Genomic DNA, 19,386 nt, shown 5'->3' on the forward strand with positions numbered 1-19,386 from the left:
CGCCCTGCCCGGCGCCCGGCGGCATGGCCGTGTGGACGCGCGCCGCCAAGGCGGGGCTGCTGGAGCTGCTGCTGCGGGAGCGCTGGGTGCGGGTGGCGGCCGAGCTGAGCGGCGAGGCGCTGAGCCTCACGGCGGAGCCCCCCGAGCCGCCGGCCGAGCAGCTCAACGGGCTGCCCAACGGCGGTGGGGGCGGAGGAGCGGCGGAACCGGCCGGTGGGAGCGGCGGCGGCGTGCGGAGGGTGCGGGTGGTGAAGGCGGAGGCGGGCGGGCTCGGCATCAGCATCAAGGGCGGCCGCGAGAACCGCATGCCCGTGCTCATCTCCCGCATCTTCCCCGGGCTGGCGGCGGAGCGCAGCGGGGAGCTGCGCCTGGGCGACGCCATCCTCGCCGTTAACGGCGTCGATCTCCGCGACGCCACCCACGACCAGGCCGTGCAGGCGCTGAAGCGAGCCGGGAGGGAGGTCGTCCTGGAAGGTACCCGCACCCCCCGGCCACGGTGTGTCCCCCCCGGTGTACCCCTCCTGTCCCCGGGGCACCCCCCCCCGTGGTCCCTTCCCGGTCCCCGGTGTCCCCCCCCCGCCCCCGATGTCCCCACTCGGTGACCCCCCCTGACCCCCGGTGTCCCCCCCGGTGTCCCCTCCCATCCCCGTTTCTCTCTCCCCAGCCCCCCTCGTTCCCCGGTCCCACTCGTGGCCTCCCCGCCTGTCCCACCCCCGCTCACCACGGGGACCCCGGTCACGTCCCCACTACCGGCACAGGACGGGGCTGTCCCCCTCCTGGGCTAGGGACAGGGACAGGGACACCCCCTGGCAGAGCCGGGACCCCCAGCTGCCGTGCCACCCCCTGCCCCCGGGCTCGGCTGCGTTGCCCCGGGGGCTCCCGGTGGTGCCCAGCCCCGGGCTCGGTGCCTGCGGTGCAGTGGGCACGGGGCTGGCCCGGCACAGCACGGCTCCTGCCCGACCTGTTCCCCGGCAAGCTGGGGCAGGACCTGCCCGGTGCGGCACTGCCGGTGCCACCGGTGCCTGCACGGGTCCCCGGTGCCCCGTGCACCCTCCCGTCCTGGCACCCTCCGGGGCCGCGTGCCGGTGCGAGGGCGTGCGGGGATTTGCACGGCTCAGCTGCCCCCGGGGGCACCGGGGGACGAGGAGGGGGCGAGGAGGGGCGGCCGTGCCTCGGCACAGCTCCCAGCTCGCCTCGCAGCCCGCGGCCGCCCGCTGTTGTTTTTGGCAGAGCCGACGCAGGCTTGTCGCCTCAGTTCCCCTCTGGTGCCCCGTGCCGGATTTGCTGCCTCTCCTCTGCCTCCGGCACCGTGCCCCTCCGCTCCCGTCCGGCACCGTGCCACTCAGCCCCATCCCGTAGGAGCCCCGCACGTGTCCGTGCCTCGCTTCCCAGCTGGGCACGGCTGCCCCTTCCCGTCCCGTGGGACAATCCCACCCCGGGGGCACGTGGGGCTGCTCAGGGCCAAGGAGAGGACCCAGCAGTGCGCAGCATCGCCCCTCCAAAAAGGGGTTGGAGACTTTGGTGCTGGCTGCACCGTCTTTGGGAAGCCCCAGCAGTGGTGGCGGGGGCCGTGGTGCCCAGGAGGAGCAGCACCGAGCCCTGCACCCGCTCCCCAGCACTGGGGTTGATCGTGGGGACCTGCACGTGGCTCGGTGTGACCCTGTGTGCTCGTGGCACGGTGGCGAGGAGCCCTGCTGCGTTTCGGCAGGAGCTGGGGGCCGAGCCCTGGGCCTTTGGGCCCTGCTGGCCGGGGAGCTTGGCAAAGGGGAAGAAGGGTTGTGAGAGCAAACCCGCACCCATGGGTGGGGAAACCGCTGCGGTGCCGGCGGGAGGGGGCTGCGTGGGGCCGGGGTCAGCGGTGCCGGGGAGCCCCCGGGGAGCCGGCGGGGGTCTCAGCCCCGCTGCCAGCAGCCCGAGCCCATGGGTGCAGGCAGGGAGCGCCGCCGCCTTCCTGCAGCAGGCTGTGTGAGGGTGCAGCAGCGCTGGGTTTCCTTTGCGGTGAGCACGTAGGCGGGCCGTGCCGTGCCGTGCCGTGCAGGGCCAGGCCGTGCCGTGCCAGGACGGGGCTCTGCAGGTGCCGTGCCCCCTGCACCCCAAATGCACGGGGGGCTCCCTGCCTGCACCGTGCAGGAGCACAGCCCGGCGGTGTCCCCGGGGCAGAGGCTGGCTGCAGACACCCCCCTTGCTACCGGCCACCCCGGGGCTGGGGCGCGCTTCCTGTGGTGGCCGGGGCTCGGCTGCTGCAGGAGGCAAACTGCTGGGGCTGTTTTACCATCCCCGGCCACCCGCAGCCGTGGTTTGCTGTGGTTGCACGGCCACTGCGTGCTCTGCTCCCTGTCTCCAGCCTGGGCTGGAGGCCACCAACATCTGGCCGCCAGCTGCCGAGCAGCCCCCCGGGGGGCGGGACGCTGCCCCCTGAGCCCCCTGCCCGCACCCGGCCACCTTGGGCGCTGCGCTGCCCGCTGGGGATTAAAGGTGCGTGGGGAAGGCGTAATCCGGGGATCAGCGCGGCGGGAGGCTAATATTAACTCCTTGGCTGCCCGCAGCAAGGGCAGGCAGCTCGTGGCAGCACGTCCCCCCCCCTGCTGCCCAGGGTCTGCAGCCTCGTGCCCCCCCCGTCGCGCTGCCCGGCACGGGCACCACGGCGGCACTGCTGCCGGTGCTTCCCCCACGGCCACGCGTGGCCTCCTTGGCCGTGGGGAGCTGCGTTTCGCAGCTGTATTTCGCAGCAGATTAGAGCTTATTTGCTTTTTTTTTTTTTTTTTTCCGATTTTAATTCCCTGCTGCCCTGTGGCGTGCCGGGGCTGCTGCTCCCAGCGCGGCTCCTTCTCCCTCGCAGCCAGACCAGGGCGGCAGCTGCAGAGAGAGGCAGGGAAGCCCCGGCCCTGGCCGTGCGTGCGGCTTTCCTGCTCGTCCTCAGCCCTGCTCTGGCACGCCGCGCCGCACGCTCGCTGGCGCCGACGCTCCCTGACATCTTGAACGAGTTGGAGTTCCCCGAGCGTGACAGCAGGGAGCAGGGCCCCGTGTGGGGCCGCCTGTTCTGGCGAGCCCGAGGAGCTCGGCCGGCCGGGGGCTGCGTGGGGGCCGTGGGGACGGCACCCGGTGAGCAGTGGGTGGCAGCGAGCCGCGTCCTGGCGCGCTGCTGCCTGTTTGGGGAGGGACGGGTCCGTGGGGAAACGGAGCCGGTGCCTCCTTCCTTCCTCCCAGCCTGGAGAGGAGCACGGAGCCGGGGACATCCTGGCTGGAAAGTCCTCGTCCTCCTCCCGCTCCCGGGGGCCTCAAGTGCCTGCGGTGCTGGAAACTTGGACAGTGGTGTCCTGCAGGGCGGGCCAGGATGGGCTGCAGCCTGACCTCCTGCCCGGCCCATTGTGCTGCGCCGCCGGCCCCTTCCGATCCCCACACCCCGACGGTACCAGGACGAGCCCCCCCGGCACCCCTCGTGCCACCGGCTCCCACCCAGAGGTCACAGCTCCCCAGCCCTGGGGGGCGTCCCCATCCCTCTGCGCTCTGGTCCCCGCGGGCTCCCCCATCCCTAACACTGCCCGTTGTTGCTCCGTCCCCAGTGAAGTTCATGCGGGAGGTGACTCCCTACATCAAGAAGCCGTCGCTGGTGTCGGACCTGCCCTGGGAGGGGGCCTCCCCGCAGTCCCCCAGCCTGAGCGGCAGCGAGGACTCGGGCTCGCCCAAGCACCACGGCACCCGGGACCGCAAGGTCATCCCGCTCAAGATGTGCTTCGCCGCCAGGAACCTCAGCATGCCCGACCTGGAGAACCGGTGAGGGGGAGGCAGGGGGGTTCCCGGGACGCGTCGCGGCGGCGCTCAGGAAATGCTCGGCGGTTTGGCCGGGGCCCAGGGCTGCGCCGGGCCCCCTCCCCGGGCCCCCGCGGTGCTGGCAGCCCGCCCCGAGCCCCCGCGCCCGGCTGTGCTCGCAGGCGTCGCTCCAGGCACTGCTTGGCCGGGCGGCCCCGCTGCGCGTGGCTGGGTGGTATTTTGGGGACACGCACCCCGCTGCACCCCGTCCCAGCGCCCTGTGCCCCGCAGGCTGATCGAGCTGCACTCGCCGGACAGCAGGAACACGCTGATCCTGCGCTGCAAGGACACGGCCACGGCGCACTCGTGGTTCACGGCGCTGCACGCCAACATCACCGCCCTGCTGCCGCAGGTGCTGGCCGAGCTCAACGCCACGCTGGGCGGCGGCGCGGGCGGCCGCGAGGTGAAGCACATCGCCTGGCTGGCCGAGCAGGTACGAGGGCGCTCGGGGGACGCGGTCCCTGTGCTGGCACCGTGTGGCGGTGCCCTCACCCCCCCCTACAAGGCTGCGGGGGGCTGCGGCTGCCCCTCACCCCGACCCCGTCTCCACCAGGCGCGCCTGGACGGCGGGCGGCAGCAGTGGCGGCCGGTGCTGATGGCGGTGACGGAGAAGGACCTGCTGCTCTACGATGCCATGCCCTGGACACGCGATGCCTGGGCCTCGCCGTGCCACAGCTACCCGCTGGTGGCCACCAGGTGGGCTGGGAACGGGGGGCCACAGCCACGTGTATGAGGCACAGCGCTGTCCCCGCGCCCCTGATGTCCCCCCTCCCCGTGTGTCCCCAGGCTGGTGCACTCGGGCTCGGGTCGCCGCTCGCCCTCGCTGGGCTCTGACCTGACCTTCGCCACCCGGACGGGCTCGCGCCAGGGCATCGAGATGCATGTCTTCCGCGTGGAGACGCACCGGGACCTGTCCTGCTGGACGCGGGTGCTGGTGCAGGGCTGCCACGCCGCGGCCGAGCTCATCAAGGAGGTGTCCGTGGGTGAGTGCGCGCTGGCACCGGGGGGCTATGCCCGCAGGGAACGGGACGGGGCTGGGAAGCAGCAGCCACCGCGTCCCCAAAGCACTGCTGGCAGCACTGGGGGCACGCAGTGTGACTGCCTCCCTGCCTCCTCCACCGCCCCGGGGCAGTGCTGGGGTGGGTGAGGCAGGGCCCCCACAACCTGGGGACACTCGCTCCCCAAACCAGGGACTCAGCCCCTCTGGGTTCGCATCCCCGAGGCCACCAGAGTGGGAATGGCACAAGGGCAGTGCCGAGGCTGCCTCGGGTGCGTGCGGGGACCCAGAGGCGTGCCTGTGCCCGCAGGCTGCACGCTGGGCGGGCAGGAGGTGAAGCTCTGCATCCACTACGAGGGCGGCTTCACCGTGTGCCGCGAGGAGGGGGGCGGCAGCGTCCTGTTCCGCTACCCCTACGAGAAGCTGAAGATGTCGGCGGACGACGGCATCAGGACCCTCTACCTGGACTTCGGGGGCCCCGAGGGGGAGCTGGTGAGGATGGGACCCCCCCCCCAGGCTCTGAGGCACCCACGCTGGGGTCGTGGTGCCAGGGGTGCCCCCACGCTCTGAGGCCGCTCTCGCCTTCCCTCCGCAGGCGCTGGACCTGCACTCCTGCCCCAAGCCCATCGTCTTCATCTTGCACACCTTCCTCTCGGCCAAAGTCACCCGCATGGGGCTGCTGGTGTAGGCGACGGCCCCGGAGCCCCCGACCCCAACCCCACAGCACGAAGCAGCCGGAGGAAGCACAGAGCCCCTGCGCCCCCCTCCTGCCGCACCAGTGCCTTGGGGCCGGGTCTGCTCCTGCTGCAGCACAGGGGGGGCTCCAGCGGCACCCCCCGGCCCCGAAGCCATCTCCCATCTCACCGCCTGTGCCTTGGAGCGGGGCCGCTGCTCCCCACGCCCCACAGGATGGGGCTGGGTGCTGCGTGCCACCGCTCATCCCCCCCCCCCAGGGGTCTTGTCTTAACAATTTGGGCACTCAGGGGAACGCCGGGACCCGGTCCCACGGTGCTGCTGCGGGCGGGGGGCTTGGGCCCCCTCCATGCTGCTCCCAAACTCTAAGAGCCAGAAAACAAACGCCGTCTCCTTCCTGGGGACGGGGTCGCCCCGGGCTGGGGGCTGTGGGGCCCCTGGGGAAGGGGAGGGGGGAGGCACCCCGCGGCTTTGGGGAGGGAGGCGCAGATTTATGCACTTTCGCTTTTTGTACTTTACCTCTGACCCTCGCGTGGGGACAGGCGCTGGGGGCCGGGGGTGTCCCCGTCGTGCCCCCGGCCAAACTCCTCCGCAAACGTTTCTGCTTCCCGCGGGGCTCCGCGGGCCCTGGGGTGCCCCCTCCCCACGGCACCGGGCCGCACAGCCCCTTCTATTTTTGTACTCTTTGTAAATCGCTATTTATACAAAAACCTCCCTGCCTGGGCTCTCACTCTTGCTCCTGGGACTGCGGGGTATGGCACAGCACAGCCGGGTGCTGGAGCCCTTGCACGTGCAGTGCTGGTGTCTGCACACCCAGCGTGCTGCACACACACGCTGCGTGCTGGGGGGTGCTCGGGGGGTGCACTGTGTGTGGGGGGGCTGTGGGTGTGCAGGGGGTGGGCATTGTGCATGGGGGGGGCAGCGGGTGTGGGCTGGGGGTGCACTGGGTGTGTGCACAGTGTGTGTAAGGTGTGTGTGCTGCGTGTGCAAGGGATGCACTGTAAGGGATGCACACTGTGAAGGGTGTGCACTGTGTGTGCAAGGGATGCACGCTGCTTATACGATGTGTGCACACTGTGTAGGGCATGCACACTGTGTATGTGGTGTGTGCACACTGTACGGCACACGCTGTGTAAGGCGTGCACACTGTGTGTAAGGTGTGTGCATGCTGTGTGTAAGGACTGCACACTGTGTAAGGGCTGCACACTGTATATGGTGTGTGCACACTAAGGTACGCACACTAAGGGCTGCACGCTGTGTGTAAGGTGTGTGCAGGCTGTGTAAGGTGTGTGCACGGTGTGTGTAAGGGCTGCACACTGTGTGTAAGGGCTGTACACTGTGTGTAAGGGCTGCACACTGTGTGTAAGGTGTGTGTAAGGCTGCACACTGGCTGTGCTGTGCACGCTGTGCAAGGCACGCACACTGTGAGCACTGTGAGGGCTGCAGGCCGTGTTCCACACGCTGCAAGGCCCGTGCAGGCTGTGCAAGGTGTGTGCAAGCCGTGCCCGCCGTGTGACACACCCCGAGCCCACCCGCTGCTCGCACAGCGCCGTGCACGCGCCCCGTGCCCGCGCCCCGCGCTGGGGCGGGGCGGAGCAGCAGGGGGGCGTGGCTAAGTCGAGGGGGCGTGGCTACATCGCTGGGAGTTGTTACGAGAGGGGAGGCGTGGCTACCCGAGGGGGCGTGTCCTTATCGGCCCCGCCCCGCAGTGCCGGCGGGTGCCAGCAGGGGGCGCTGCCGCCGCCGCCGCCTCCCAGAGCCGCAGTCGCGGGCGGTCCCGGCAGGGCCCCGCCGCCCAGAGCCGCGCCGGGCCGGGCCGTACCGGGCCGGGGCCGTACCGGGCCGGGCCTCGCCGGGCCGGGCAGCGCCGTTCGGAGCCGGGCAGGGCCGCGCCGCTCCGAGGGCGGCCGCCACCGTGCGATGCGATGACCACGTCCACCCTGCAGGTACCTCCCGGCCCTCCCGGCCCAGGCCCCGGCCCCGCCGCAGGCCCCGGCTGACGGCCGCTCCCCCCCCCCGGCAGAAAGCCATCGACCTGGTGACCAAGGCCACGGAGGAGGACAAGGCCAAGAACTACGAGGAGGCGCTGCGGCTGTACCAGCACGCCGTGGAGTACTTCCTGCACGCCATCAAATGTGAGCACCCCCCCCCCCCCCCCCCCGGCACGGCACGGCCCCGGCACGGCCCCCCCAGGCCGCGGGGTGACGGCTCCGGGTCCCCCCAGATGAGGCGCAGAGCGACAAGGCCAAGGAGAGCATCCGCGCCAAGTGCGTGCAGTACCTGGACCGCGCCGAGAAGCTGAAGGACTACCTGCGCAGCAAGGAGCGGCAGGGCAGGAAGCCCGTCAAGGAGGCGCAGAACGACAACAAGGGGTGCGTGGGGGGCTCCCGCAGCCGCCCTCCCCGCGGCACGGCCTCCCCTCACCTCCTCCCCTCTCCCCAGGAGCGACAGCGACAGCGAGGGAGAGAACCCGGAGAAGAAGAAGCTGCAGGAGCAGCTGATGGGTAGGGGGCCAGCTGGCTGCGGTGGGCACTGCTGGGTGCAGCACCCAAAGCCATCGCGGGGGGGGGTGGTGGTGGTTTAGGGCTCGGTGCCCGGAGGGGTCGGGTGGGGCTGGCTGCTTGGGGTTGTGGGGGGGATGTGGGGGGGACAGGGGGGCTCTCACCGCCGCCTCGCAGGTGCCATCATGATGGAGAAGCCCAACGTGCGGTGGAGTGACGTGGCCGGCCTGGAGGGAGCCAAGGAGGCCCTGAAGGAAGCCGTGATCCTGCCCATCAAGTTCCCACACCTGTTTACCGGTGAGAGTCACCGGCAGCGCCGTGGCTGCCGCTCGCCCATGGAGAAGGGCCTCGGGCCCCGCAGCAAGGGGCAGCAGCTGGGGCATGTGCACACGGGGAGGTGACCCAGCGCAGTGGGGACATTTGTCCCTGCGGGCCCCAAGGTCCCTGCACAGAAGCTTTGACGCCGGGCTCTGTCGCAGGGAAGCGCACGCCCTGGCGAGGGATTCTGCTCTTCGGGCCCCCTGGCACTGGCAAGTCCTACCTGGCCAAGGCCGTGGCCACCGAAGCCAACAACTCCACCTTCTTCTCCGTGTCGTCCTCAGACCTGATGTCGAAGTGGCTGGGAGAGAGCGAGAAGTAAGCTGTGCCGGAGGGGTGCTGCCAGGGCGGGCAGGGGCAGGAGGGACTCACACCCCTGGGCAGCGGGTGGGGGGCGTGGGGCCCTGGCCCCTCGCCCAGCGCTTGGGGACCCACCCCCTGCCCCTGTGGCCAGGCTGGTGAAGAACCTCTTTGAGCTGGCGAGGCAGCACAAGCCCTCCATCATCTTCATCGACGAGGTGGACTCGCTGTGCGGCTCCCGCAACGAGAACGAGAGCGAGGCGGCGCGGCGCATCAAGACGGAGTTCCTGGTGCAGATGCAGGGTGCGTGGGGCTCCCCCGGCGGGTGCACTGTGGGGTGGGGGAGCACGGGGCAGGGGGGGGTTTGGTGGAGCCAACCCTTCAGGGCTCCCTCTCAAGTGTCCGCCTTCTGTTTCCCCGGGCAGGTGTGGGCAACAGCAGCGATGGGATCCTGGTGCTCGGCGCCACCAACATCCCCTGGGTGCTGGATTCAGCCATCAGGAGGAGGTGAGCGGCATGAAATTCCCCCTCAGTGCCCCAAAACGTGGCACCACGCGGGGCTGCCAGCTCTGGCAGCAGTGTGTGCTCACCCCCTGACCCCCCCCTGTGCCACGCTCAGGTTCGAGAAGCGCATTTACATCCCGCTGCCCGAGGAGGCGGCGCGCGCCCAGATGTTCAAGCTGCACCTGGGCAACACGCCGCACTCGCTGACGGACGCCAACATTCACGAGCTGGCCCGCAAGACCGAGGGCTACTCGGGGGCCGACATCAGCATCATCGTGCGGGACGCCCTGATGCAGCCCGTGCGCAAGGTGCAGTCGGCCATGCACTTCAAGAAGGTGAGCGGGGGGCCGGGGGCTGCTCCCTGCTGGGGGGGGTGGGCGCCGGGTGCCCCCCTTCCCAACGCCTCCGTCCTCGGCGCCAGGTCCGCGGTCCCTCCCGCACCAACCCCAACCTCATCGTGGACGATCTCCTGACGCCGTGCTCGCCCGGGGACCCGGGGGCCATCGAGATGACCTGGATGGAGGTGCCCAGCGACAAGCTGATGGAGCCCATTGTCTGCATGGTGAGTGTGGCCCCGGCACGGCCCCGGCACCCAGCACCCGGCCCAGCAATGCTGCAGCCCCGGCCCTACCGGTTCCTCCTCCCGAGCCACCGCCTGCCTGCGGGCCTGGCGGAGGCGCGCGGTGGCTGGAGCAGGCTCAGCACCTCACGCGCTGCAGCAGGAAGCCCCAGGTCCCCCCCGTCTGCACCCTGCTGCCCGGTGGGGACGGGGGCACGGCCTCAGCACGCTGCCACCCCCCCCTGAGCGGCCACCCCCCTCCCTGTGTTGCAGTCGGACATGCTGCGCTCCCTGGCCACCACCCGCCCCACGGTGAACGCCGAGGACCTCCTGAAGGTGAAGAAATTCACAGAGGACTTTGGGCAGGAGGGATAAGGGCCGCGGCGGCGGGCGGTGGGGCTGGGGCACCCTCGTGTCCCCCCCCTCTCCCCGCAGCCCGGCAGGCGGCCGTGCCAAACAGGCTCACCCGCAGCTCACAGCTCAACCCCGCGCACTGCAGCACCCGGCGGGGCGGGGGGAGCGCTGCCCGGGGGGGGGCTGACACTACTGTGGGGGGGCCCAGTGCAGCCGGGCGCTCCTCCTACCGCTCCCCTCTCTTCTTCCTGCTCTTTTTTTATTTTTTAAATTAATGCTGCTTCGGGTTCTGTCTTGTTTATATGAAAATAAAAACAATCCAAAAGCTTCCGACGGTGCCCAGCCGCAGGACACCCCCTTCCCCTATATCCCAGCAGCCTGCACCCCGGCCCCTTCCCTCCTCCCAGGCTGTGGGTGCTGTGGGAGGGGGGACGAAGCCCAGCACCCCGCAGTTTGCAGGCAGGACAGGAGGCAGGGGCTGCCCCACACGCTGTATTGCTGCGATGGAGCCGTGCTGGGGGTGCCCGGTGGACGTCAGTCGAGGAGCTGGCTCCAGGCGGTGTTGGTGAAGGTGCGGCTGTCCATGCGGTCGATGAAGAGCACGCCGTCCAGGTGGTCCAGCTCGTGCTGGATGACACGGGCAGCCCAGCCCCACGCCTCCCAGCTCACTGGCTGCCCGCTCTCATCCACACCTGGGGTGGGAGAGTGGGGTCAGACTGGGATCAAACTGGGAAGGGGGTCGGGGATTCAGGGGGGGGTACCGGGGGAGCCGTACCGGTGACGTGCACGGCCCAGTGCCTTGGCACGCAGGCGGAGAAGCCGCGGAGGCTGGCGCAGCCCTCGGGCGCGGTGACGAGGCGGGCGTCGAGCACGCGGAGCGCGGGGTTGACGAGGACGCGCAGCGGGAAGGGCTCGATGCGCTGGGCACCGCGCAGCGCCGCGGGGTAGCGGCTGCAGCGGGCGGGGGGCAGCTCGGCGGCGAAGACCCGCAGGGGCACACCGAGCTGCGGGGCGCTCAGCCCCACGCACGGGCCCCGCCGCAGCCCCGCCGCCAACGCCGCCGCCAGCGCCCGCAGCTCGGGGCTGCCCAGGCTCTCCGCGGGCACGGCGGCGGCGGGGGCGCGCAGCACCGGCGTGCCCACCTGGCACGGCTCCGAGAAGGGCGGCACCGGGGGGCCCAGCAGCCGTCTCCGCAGCGCCCGCCAGTACGAGCGCTCCCGGGCCCCCCAGGCGGTGGCCCCGCAGCACCGGGAGCCCCCCGGGGCCGGTCCCGGGAGCAGCCGCCCCAGCGCCACCGCCATCTTCAGGACGGACGTGACGCGCGGGGCGGGGAGGGGGCGGCACCGGGAGAACCGGGGAGGAGGCACCGAGAGGAGGCGGGGGACGCGGCGCGGCCCCGCGGAGCACCAGGAGCAGCCCCAGGCACGGCAGTGGTGGCACGGGTTTATTGCTGCGGGGGCACAGCGGGACCGGGGGCACGCACCCCAAAACGCGTCCCCGTGGAGCAAGTGGGGCTGTGCCCCCCCCGCTGTCCCTTTTCAGCTGTCCCCGGGGCAGCCTCACGCAGGGACAGACGTGGCACTGTGTCACCGTGGCACCGTGCAGCTGTCCCTTCCCCGCTAGCTCACGGCTGGCGGCGCATCCAGTGGCAGAGCCCCCACCACGGGGTCTGTGGGGTCCTCCTGGCCCTGTGCTGCTGGGGGCTCCCCCGGCACAGCCCCCTCCTCCTCCTCCTCCTCCTTCTTCTTCTCCTTCTCCTCCTCCTGCGGTGGGCACGGGGCCGCTGCGGGCACAGGGCTCTGCAGCAACGGCTCCTCCTCGCCCGGCAGTGGCTCTGCCTCCCGTGCCGGCAGGACAGGAGCCAGCAGCTCCCTGATGGCAGCCACGTCGACGCAGCCCAGGCGGCCGAAGCGCTGCAGCTGGGCAGGGGGAACGCCTGTGGGACACAGAGAGGGGGCTGGGCACGGTCCCGTGGCACTGCCACCGTGTCCCCGCCGTGACACCTCCCCCAGCAGGGCCTTACCCAGCGCCTGCGCGATCTGGGCCGGAGGGAAGAGAAGCTGGAGGCAGCGGTTGAGGTAGGGGAGCAGATCTTCCAGGAACACCGTGCAGAACTGCACGAAGAGCTCCTGCTCGCGCCCGCTGAACGCCGCCTCCTCTGCCCGGTGGAAAGCCAGGATTAGTTTGGTCACCTGAAGGAGGAGGACAGAGCCGTTAATCCTGTTAATCTCTGAGAGCCCAGAGAACCCCCCAGAGGAAAACAGCCGCTTCTCCTCCACAGTGACCCGACCACGTGGACAAGGGCAGTATTTCGGGCACACAGAGACCATCCTCGCTTTCTGCTGCTCTGCTGAGACAAAGCAGGAGCTGGGCACAGCCCCGAGCCCCAGCACCTCACACCTCACCTTGCCGAGGGCGTCCTGCAGGCAGGAGGCCACGTCCTGGGCCAGGGCGATGGGGCAGCAGAGCCGCAGGTCGTTGAAGGCGACCAGGAGGCTGTTGAGGAAGCAGGCGAGGGGCGGGAAGTCCAGCAGCACCATGGGGGGCTGCAGCGTCCCCGGCTGGGCCGTGGGCACCGGCACGGCCGCGGCGCTGCCCAGCACGGCCGGGGCGGAGATGAGCGTGTAGGAATTCATCTCCTCCTGGAACTTCTCCACCGCCTCCTCCACCGCCTTGCTGAAGGTGGCGGCGGCGACGCGCTGGAAGATGGGGGCCAGCTGCCCGCGGAAATCAGCCCCCACCCTGCTGAAGGAGAGCCCGAAGTACATGCACTGCCCCAGCAGCGAGTCCAGGCGGCCGCCCACCCCTCGCTGCAGGTCGCGTTCCAGCACCTGCAGGAACTCGGAGACCTTCTGCAGCACCCAGCCGTGGAAGATGGCCCCCTCGTTGAGGGCGGGCTGCTCGGGGGCCAGGAGCGGCTCCTCGTCGGAGAAGATGGCGCGATACTGGGTGACGATGTCGAAGAGGTGGACGCGGCACGCCTCGACCGTCTTGGTGAGGTGGAAGTAGGGGTCGTCCTCGGGGATGGAGGCCTGGATGGAGCGCAGCCAGGCGTCCCGTGCCTGCAGGAACTTGATGCGCAGCTCGGCCTCCGTGAAGACGTCCATGCGGCGCAGGTAGCCGATGACCCGCAGGCAGGCGGGCAGCGGGATGTTGGTGCGGAGCTGCTGGATGAGCTCGGTCAGCATCAGCTGCGTGGACTGGCGCACCTCGGCCACGATGCCCTGGGGAGGGAGAGAGTCACAGAGCTGTGGGGGTTGGAAGGGACCTCGGCAGATCATCGGGTGCAGCCCCCCTGCCAAAGCAGGATCCTCAGGGCAGGCTCAGAGAGAACTCAGCCACGGGGAGCGGGCGTACCTGGATGACGGGGATGCTGTTGTGCTTCTTCTCCAGCCGCCGCACGTAGGCGGCCAGCTCCAGCGCCTCCTCGTAGTAGCGGTTGCGGACGCAGGTGTCCATGAGCTGCGGGATCTCCAGGATCTCCAGGATCTCCGTGTGCCGGTTCAGGGTCAGGCTGTTCATCCGCCGGCTGCAGGCGATGGCCTCGGCGTCGCGCACGAAGTTCCTGCGGGGCCGGGACGGGATCAGAGCGGGCTCAGAGCCCTGCCCAGGCCCCCCCCCATCCCTCCCCCGACCCCCGGTGCCCCCCGGTGCCCCCCGGTGCCCCCCCGGTGCCTCACCGGCAGGCGTCCTGCAGGGCGGGCAGGCGGTCCAGCAGGCTGCCGAGGCGGCTCTCGATGCCGCCGAAGCCTCGGCCGGCGCGGCCGGTGCACTCGGCGGAGCGGATGAAGGCCCGGTAGTGCTCGAAGGCCAAGCGCCGCGTCTCCGCCCCGACCCGCGCCCGCTCCGCCGCCAGCCGCGCCGGCTCCCGGCCCAGCTCCGCCAGCCCCAGCGCCGCCAGCTCGGCCACGTAGGCGGACAGCTCGGCCCCCCCGGGCCCCGCCGCCGCCGGGCCGCGCAGCCAGGCCAGCAGCCGCGCCTCCTCCGCCGCCGCCGCCGCCGCCATCGCTTCCTTCCCCGAGCGTCGCCCGCCGCCGCCGGTTCCGCTTCCGGCCCCGCCGGTTCCGCTTCCGGCTCGGCCCCGCGTGCGCCGCGCGGGGAGATGAGGCCGCTCACCGAGGCGGAGACACGGGCGGTGTTCGAGAAGCTCGGGAGATAGTGAGCGGGAACCGGAACCGGGACGGGGGGCACCGGGACCGGGGAGGGCACCGGGACCAGGATGTGGGGTACCGGGACTGGGGATAACGGGACCGGGGGTAACGGGACCGGGGCCGGGTACCGGGACTGAGGGGTTCTACCGGGAATGAGGGGGTTACCGGGACGGGGACGGGTGCTGGGACCGGGAGGGTACCGGGAGCGGGGGGCGCACCGTGGGGAGTACCGGGACAGGAGGTACTGGGGGCGGCACCGGGATGGGGGTTACCGGAGGGGGGTGAGGCACTGGGACGGATGGGACACCGAGAGGGGGTAGCGGGGAGGGGGAGCACCGGGGAGAACCGAGGGGGGGCTACCGGGATGGGGAGGGGCACCGGGGGAGGGGAGGCACCGGGATGAGGCTTACCGGGGGAGGGGAGGGGGGCACCGGGACGGGGTCACTGTGGGGGAGGCACCGGGAGGGTACCGGGGGGCACCGGGGTTGGGGCACCGGGACCAGGCGAGGGCACTGGGATGGGGGCGAGGGCCTTGGGGGGGATCCTTGGGGGGCACATCGGGACCAGGACCGGGTCTGGGCCGGTGTCCACGGACGCTGCCCGCCCCGCAGCATCGGTGAGAACATCCAGCTGCTGGTGGAGCGCCCCGACGGCACCTACTGCTTCCGCCTGCACCGCGACCGCGTCTACTACGTCAGGTGAGCCGGGGGCCGCGGCCGGGGGGGGGTCCGTCCCGTCCCTGCCGCCTCGCCGCCCCCTCAGCCCCGCGTGTGTCCCTGTCCCCGCAGCGAGAAGCTGCTGAAGGGGGCGGCCAGCATCCCCCGGGGCAGCCTGGTGGCGCTGGGCACCTGTTTCGGCAAATTCACCAAAACGCAGAAGTTCCGGCTCAACGTCACGGCGCTGGATTTCCTCGCGCCCTACGCCAAGGTAGGGGCACGCTCCCCCGGCCGGCTCGGCCCCTCAGCACCCCCCCCGGTGCTCAGTGCGGTGCCTCTCTCGCAGTACAAGGTGTGGGTGAAGCCTGGCTCCGAGCAGTCCTTCCTCTACGGCAACCACGTGCTGAAGTCGGGCCTGGGCCGCATCACGGAGAACACGGCGCAGTACCAGGGCGTGGTGGTGTACTCCATGGCCGACGTCCCGCTGGTGAGCCCCACGCCTCCTGCTGCCAGGCATGGGAGCCAGGCCGCAGGAACCTCCCTTTTCTCTCTCTTTTTGTCTTCCCCAGGGGTTTGGGGTAGCCGCCAAGTCGACGCAGGACTGCCGGAAGGTGGACCCCATGGCGATCGTGGTGTTCCACCAGGCCGACGTGGGGGAGTACGTGCGGAGCGAGGACACGCTGACCTAGGGGAGCGCGGGCACTCGGGAGCCGGGAGCGTTTCTGGGCAGCACGGACTCGTCCTGCCCCCTGCGTGGCAGCAGCGTGTGGCACAGCCAGGAGCTCACCCCGGGCAGGAGGTGGCTGCTGCCCCCATGTGTGTGAGGAGGCACCAGAGCTGGTGCTGCGGTTGCATAAAACCCGTTCCTTCCCCAAAGCGCTGTTGTCTCGTGTCAGTTCTCAGCCTTGATGCCTGCCCCAAGCAGCACAGCACTGCGGGAGGCTAAGGAGATGAAGCCAGAGCAGGGGCAGCCCTCCTGGAGGCTGAGCTGTCATAAATTGATGGCTCTGTTACGGGAGGGATGGAGGAAGGGAGCAGGCTGCTGCCTGCAGGGCAGGGCTCACCCCCAGCTGGTACAGAGGGAGAGCAGCCAGTGCTCCCCCATTCCTCACCATAGCAAACATGTTAGAAGCCTTTTTTTATTGGGTTTATCACCAAAAAAGGCAGGTTGAGGCACTGCCTGAAGGCTGGTAGACACAAAAAAACACTGTACAGATACCAAGGGTGTTTCGTTCATTTTATTTAAGAGGTGATTTGAGGTAAGGCTGGGTGAGCTCTGCTTCCCCCCCCAGCGCAGGATCCAGGCTCTCTCCCCGCTCTGCCCGCAGCAGGAGGGGCTGATGCAGCTCGGTGCCGGTGCTGCGGGTGCTGTCAGCACCTGGGCTTGCTGGAGCCCTGCACGTTGAAGAGACGCTTCAAGAAGTAAAGCTGCAGCACCCCCGAGAGGACGATGACGCAGCTCTGCGCCATCGACCAGCAGTTGACGTAGTGGTAGTTGGACTCGAGCAGGAAGGAGTCGGCCCCTTTCCTCATCCGGGCGAAGTTGTAGAAGCGCCACATGTGGAAGATGTGGAGCTGCAGCTTGCGAATGCTGACCTGCAGGCAGCGCAGCGGGAGGGGAGAGGAGGCGCTGCCGCAGGGGGCTCCCGTAACCAGCCCCCTCGCTACCACCCAACCTGGATCCCAATGGCCAAAGCTGAGCACTGCTGGGATCCTCCACTCCCAGGCAGCCTGGTTGCGTTATTTCCAGCCCGTTTGGGGTCTGCCTGCCACGTGCTGCTTCACAGCACTCTGTGCTGGCAGTGGCACTTACCCCGATGGCCTCCAAGGTGTCGTTCAGCTGCCTCCTCTCTTCTGGCTGCTCCCTCTCCTCGTTGAAGCTGTCGTAGTAGACCCCAAAGTTGAGGTACACCTGCATGAAGCCGAAGTGGTTGTGCTGGTTGTCCAGGCACAGCTGGTAGAAACCTGCAGGGAGAAGCAGGGGGGTTTTGTTCCCTGGGTGGAAAGAACTGCAGCTGCTTCAAGCCAACGCTGCAGGGAGGGTGCTCGGGGAGCTCACAGCCCCCAGACCACAGGCAGCAGCCCCCTGCCCCTCTGTCAGCCCTGGGGGGGACCAGAGCAGCGGGGACCTGTCTCCCTGGTGGGAAAGTTGATCTGTCCTCGTGCGTCCTGGGAAGCGCCGATCTGGAAGCCGTTGGGGTCGCTCGCTGTGGCCAGGATGATCCTGCTGTTGGCGAAGCCTGTCGCCCGCTGGACCTGCAGGCAGGGGATAGCAAACAGTGCCCTGCCCCCTGGGGATCCCGTCCTCACCCCACAGGGCGCTGCCTAAGGGTGTTTGTGTGCCCAGAGAAGCAGGCAGTGGAGTGAGCAGGGCAGGAGCCCAGCAGGGCCATTGCTGGGGAAATGAGGGTGCCGGCTGTGCCCCAAGGTGAGGAACAAAAATGCCTGTGTGAGCTGACAGCTACACAAAATGACGAGAAAAACAAAAGCCAAAGGCGTGGCACTGAGAAATTTAACCCTAGTGTTGCTGTGGGTCCCAGGTGTTTGCCAGCAAGGCTCCACGCGCACCATCAGCCCCACAGAGCAGCTCCTGGCACAGCTCCTGCTGCCCACAGCCACTGGTGCCTGCGCTCTGGGCTGGGTGAGCACACGTTTGGGGACAAAGCTGGGCTCGTGCTAAGTCCCTGCCTGGCACAGGGTGCTGGCTCTGCCCCGCTCCCCTTCAGCCAGGGCAGTGTAAACAGGAGATAAAAGGGCTGGAGTTTCCATTGTGGGAAGGAGACCAGGCACAGGGCAAGGAGATGTGGCTGTGCGGGGACCTTCAGCGCTCCGAGGAAAGCCGAGGTCTCCTGCAAGGGCAGTGCTCCCGAAGAGCCAGCTGCTCGTAAACCTGAGCTCCCTCGGGGTACACAGGCACCACAGCTGGAGCACTCAGCACCTACTTGCTCTGCACCTACTTAGGATTTTAGAGCAGGTATTTGAGGAAAAAAAAAATGACAATGAGAACAAAACTGCCTCAAAAAAAAGAAGTCTCAGTCCGTAAGAGCAGCCATTCCCCACGCAGGACAAACCACCCCTGCCCCGAGGCCAGCACATCTGGAGCTCAGCCGGCACGTGGCTGTCACCCTGCGAGGTAAGGTCCCCGTCCTCCCTTCCTTCCTTCCTGGTGCCAGCCTGGCTGCAGGAGCAGGCAGGGGGAGAAGTGCCCTCCGCAGGACCCGCCAGCTGGCCATGGAGGGGCTGTGGGACTGACCCGGCACCCCGTTCCCAACCCCGTTAGCAGTCTTACAGGCTCGCAGAGCCCATCCCGCAGCTCTCACCTCGTAGCTGAAGAAGAAGTTGCCGCTCTGGTGTGCAAACTGCCAGAAGCACTCGGAGGTGCCGGCGGGGACGATGACGGCGAAGTCGTAGCGATCCGCACCACGGAACAGGGGCTCGTCGCTGGAGCCGCTCAGGGGCTCGGTCCTGGGGCACCCGGCAGGGCCCAGCAGCAGGAGCAGGAGAGCCAGCAGCAGCAGCATGCTGCCTGCAGCCGGGGCAGGAGCAGGGAGCCTGGGGGGTAATCATTAACGGCGCCTGCGCTGCCGCTCGCTCCCCGCTGTCACCTGGCAGCAGCACGGAGCAGGATCCGCTCCTCGAGGTGCTCCCCGTGCACGGCGGGGTCAGGCTGCTGCTTCCACACCAGAGCTCACCCGGCTGAACCCTCCTGCTGAGGATGAGGGATGCTGCGAGGATGCACCACGGTCACCAGCAGCAGCTCCTGGCGCACGGCGCTGCTCCTCCTGTCCCCAGCCAGCCTCGCGCCTCTTGCAGAGCCCCAGTCCTTGTGGGCGAGGTGCTTCAGCACAAACGTTTCACTCCAAGAAGCACCCAGAGCCCTGCGCAGCTGAGCAGGGCACGCTGCTCCCCCACTGCTCTCCTCTGGCACTCCGGGTGTTTGCCTGGGGCAGGAGCCCAGAGCAGGGGAGGGGAGAGGACATGGAGAAAATGCTCTGCCCCCGCCTTGTCTTCTTCCTCCTGGGCACGCTGGAAGCTCTTCCTCACACTGGCGATTCCTCACCCAGTGCTCAATTCCTCACTCAGTGCCTGTTTCTTCTCACCAAGCCTGGAGTGAGCCCTACAAGGAGCTGCAGGGCAGGGAAACGCACAGCCACCACCAGCTGACGGGGGAAGCTCGTGCCAGCAGCTGCCGAAGGGCAGGGACAAGCAGGTGTTTCCAAACAGAAACCTACCCAGCACCAGCTCCAAAGGAACATGGCCACGAAGCCACCCACAGCTTAGTCCGTGCTGCTGATTTTGTCTCTGCAGAGCCAACCTCGTAGCTGCCGCAGGTTCCATCTGCCACGCTGGCACACGGCCACCATCCCTGTGGCACCTCACAAGTCCGTGCAGAGCTGTTGGGCTTTCAGGCAGCAGAGCTGCCCGCACCTCAGCTGGCAGTGCAGGAAAAAGCTCCAGTGCTACGTGAAAACAGCACAGGGTAATCAGAAGAATAACAAGAAGAGTGAGAAGCTTCCCCGGGCTTCCCCAACTCTTCTGGAGC

General features: G+C 69.2%; 6 protein-coding genes across 7 annotated transcripts; 3 read left to right on the forward strand and 3 right to left on the reverse strand.

The window, feature by feature from the left end:
* The first annotated feature begins 15 nt into the window (after positions 1–15).
* Positions 16–6,186, forward strand: SNTB2 (syntrophin beta 2). The gene is made up of 7 exons (XM_082770380.1): positions 16–474; positions 3,564–3,774; positions 4,042–4,243; positions 4,364–4,506; positions 4,597–4,793; positions 5,118–5,299; positions 5,403–6,186. The coding sequence occupies exons 1-7, from the start codon at positions 24–26 to the stop codon at positions 5,493–5,495; spliced, it is 1,479 nt and encodes a 492-aa protein (XP_082626506.1). The 5' UTR covers positions 16–23; the 3' UTR covers positions 5,496–6,186.
* A 1,079-nt stretch (positions 6,187–7,265) lies between these two features.
* VPS4A (vacuolar protein sorting 4 homolog A) lies at positions 7,266–10,199 on the forward strand. The gene is made up of 11 exons (XM_082769953.1): positions 7,266–7,446; positions 7,524–7,635; positions 7,725–7,872; positions 7,943–8,004; positions 8,179–8,298; positions 8,481–8,637; positions 8,774–8,922; positions 9,045–9,126; positions 9,239–9,458; positions 9,545–9,685; positions 9,956–10,199. Exons 1-11 carry the CDS (start codon positions 7,426–7,428, stop codon positions 10,055–10,057), a joined length of 1,314 nt encoding a protein of 437 aa, XP_082626079.1. The 5' UTR covers positions 7,266–7,425; the 3' UTR covers positions 10,058–10,199.
* Positions 10,200–10,324: 125 nt separating this feature from the next.
* Positions 10,325–11,428, reverse strand: PDF (peptide deformylase, mitochondrial). Its single transcript, XM_082769954.1, has 2 exons — positions 10,812–11,428; positions 10,325–10,728 (listed from the first exon to the last, which is right to left on the reverse strand). Exons 1-2 carry the CDS (start codon positions 11,335–11,337, stop codon positions 10,571–10,573), a joined length of 684 nt encoding a protein of 227 aa, XP_082626080.1. The 5' UTR covers positions 11,338–11,428; the 3' UTR covers positions 10,325–10,570.
* A 108-nt stretch (positions 11,429–11,536) lies between these two features.
* Positions 11,537–14,042, reverse strand: COG8 (component of oligomeric golgi complex 8; the record flags this gene model as incomplete). The annotated part of the gene is made up of 5 exons (XM_082769952.1): positions 11,537–11,972; positions 12,060–12,228; positions 12,442–13,260; positions 13,394–13,601; positions 13,717–14,042. 5 exons carry the CDS (start codon positions 14,040–14,042, stop codon positions 11,656–11,658), a joined length of 1,839 nt encoding a protein of 612 aa, XP_082626078.1. The 3' UTR covers positions 11,537–11,655.
* A 38-nt stretch (positions 14,043–14,080) lies between these two features.
* On the forward strand, positions 14,081–15,719 carry NIP7 (nucleolar pre-rRNA processing protein NIP7). Its single transcript, XM_082769955.1, has 5 exons — positions 14,081–14,194; positions 14,799–14,885; positions 14,976–15,114; positions 15,190–15,330; positions 15,413–15,719. Exons 1-5 carry the CDS (start codon positions 14,139–14,141, stop codon positions 15,530–15,532), a joined length of 543 nt encoding a protein of 180 aa, XP_082626081.1. The 5' UTR covers positions 14,081–14,138; the 3' UTR covers positions 15,533–15,719.
* A 340-nt stretch (positions 15,720–16,059) lies between these two features.
* Positions 16,060–18,920, reverse strand: TMED6 (transmembrane p24 trafficking protein 6). 2 transcript variants are annotated; one of them, XM_082769991.1, is made up of 5 exons: positions 18,536–18,920; positions 18,164–18,395; positions 16,973–17,099; positions 16,657–16,808; positions 16,060–16,439 (listed from the first exon to the last, which is right to left on the reverse strand). In XM_082769991.1, the coding sequence occupies exons 2-5, from the start codon at positions 18,362–18,364 to the stop codon at positions 16,215–16,217; spliced, it is 705 nt and encodes a 234-aa protein (XP_082626117.1). In that variant the 5' UTR covers positions 18,365–18,395; positions 18,536–18,920; the 3' UTR covers positions 16,060–16,214. The 2 variants fall into 2 exon arrangements, with proteins under 2 accessions (XP_082626117.1, XP_082626116.1); XM_082769990.1 differs by having other exon boundaries at positions 18,164–18,920.
* Between the last annotated feature and the right edge of the window lie 466 nt (positions 18,921–19,386).

Source organism: Aythya marila (genome assembly GCF_965140915.1).
Source record: "Aythya marila genome assembly, chromosome: 12".
In the NCBI taxonomy this organism is placed as follows: domain Eukaryota; kingdom Metazoa; phylum Chordata; class Aves; order Anseriformes; family Anatidae; genus Aythya; species Aythya marila.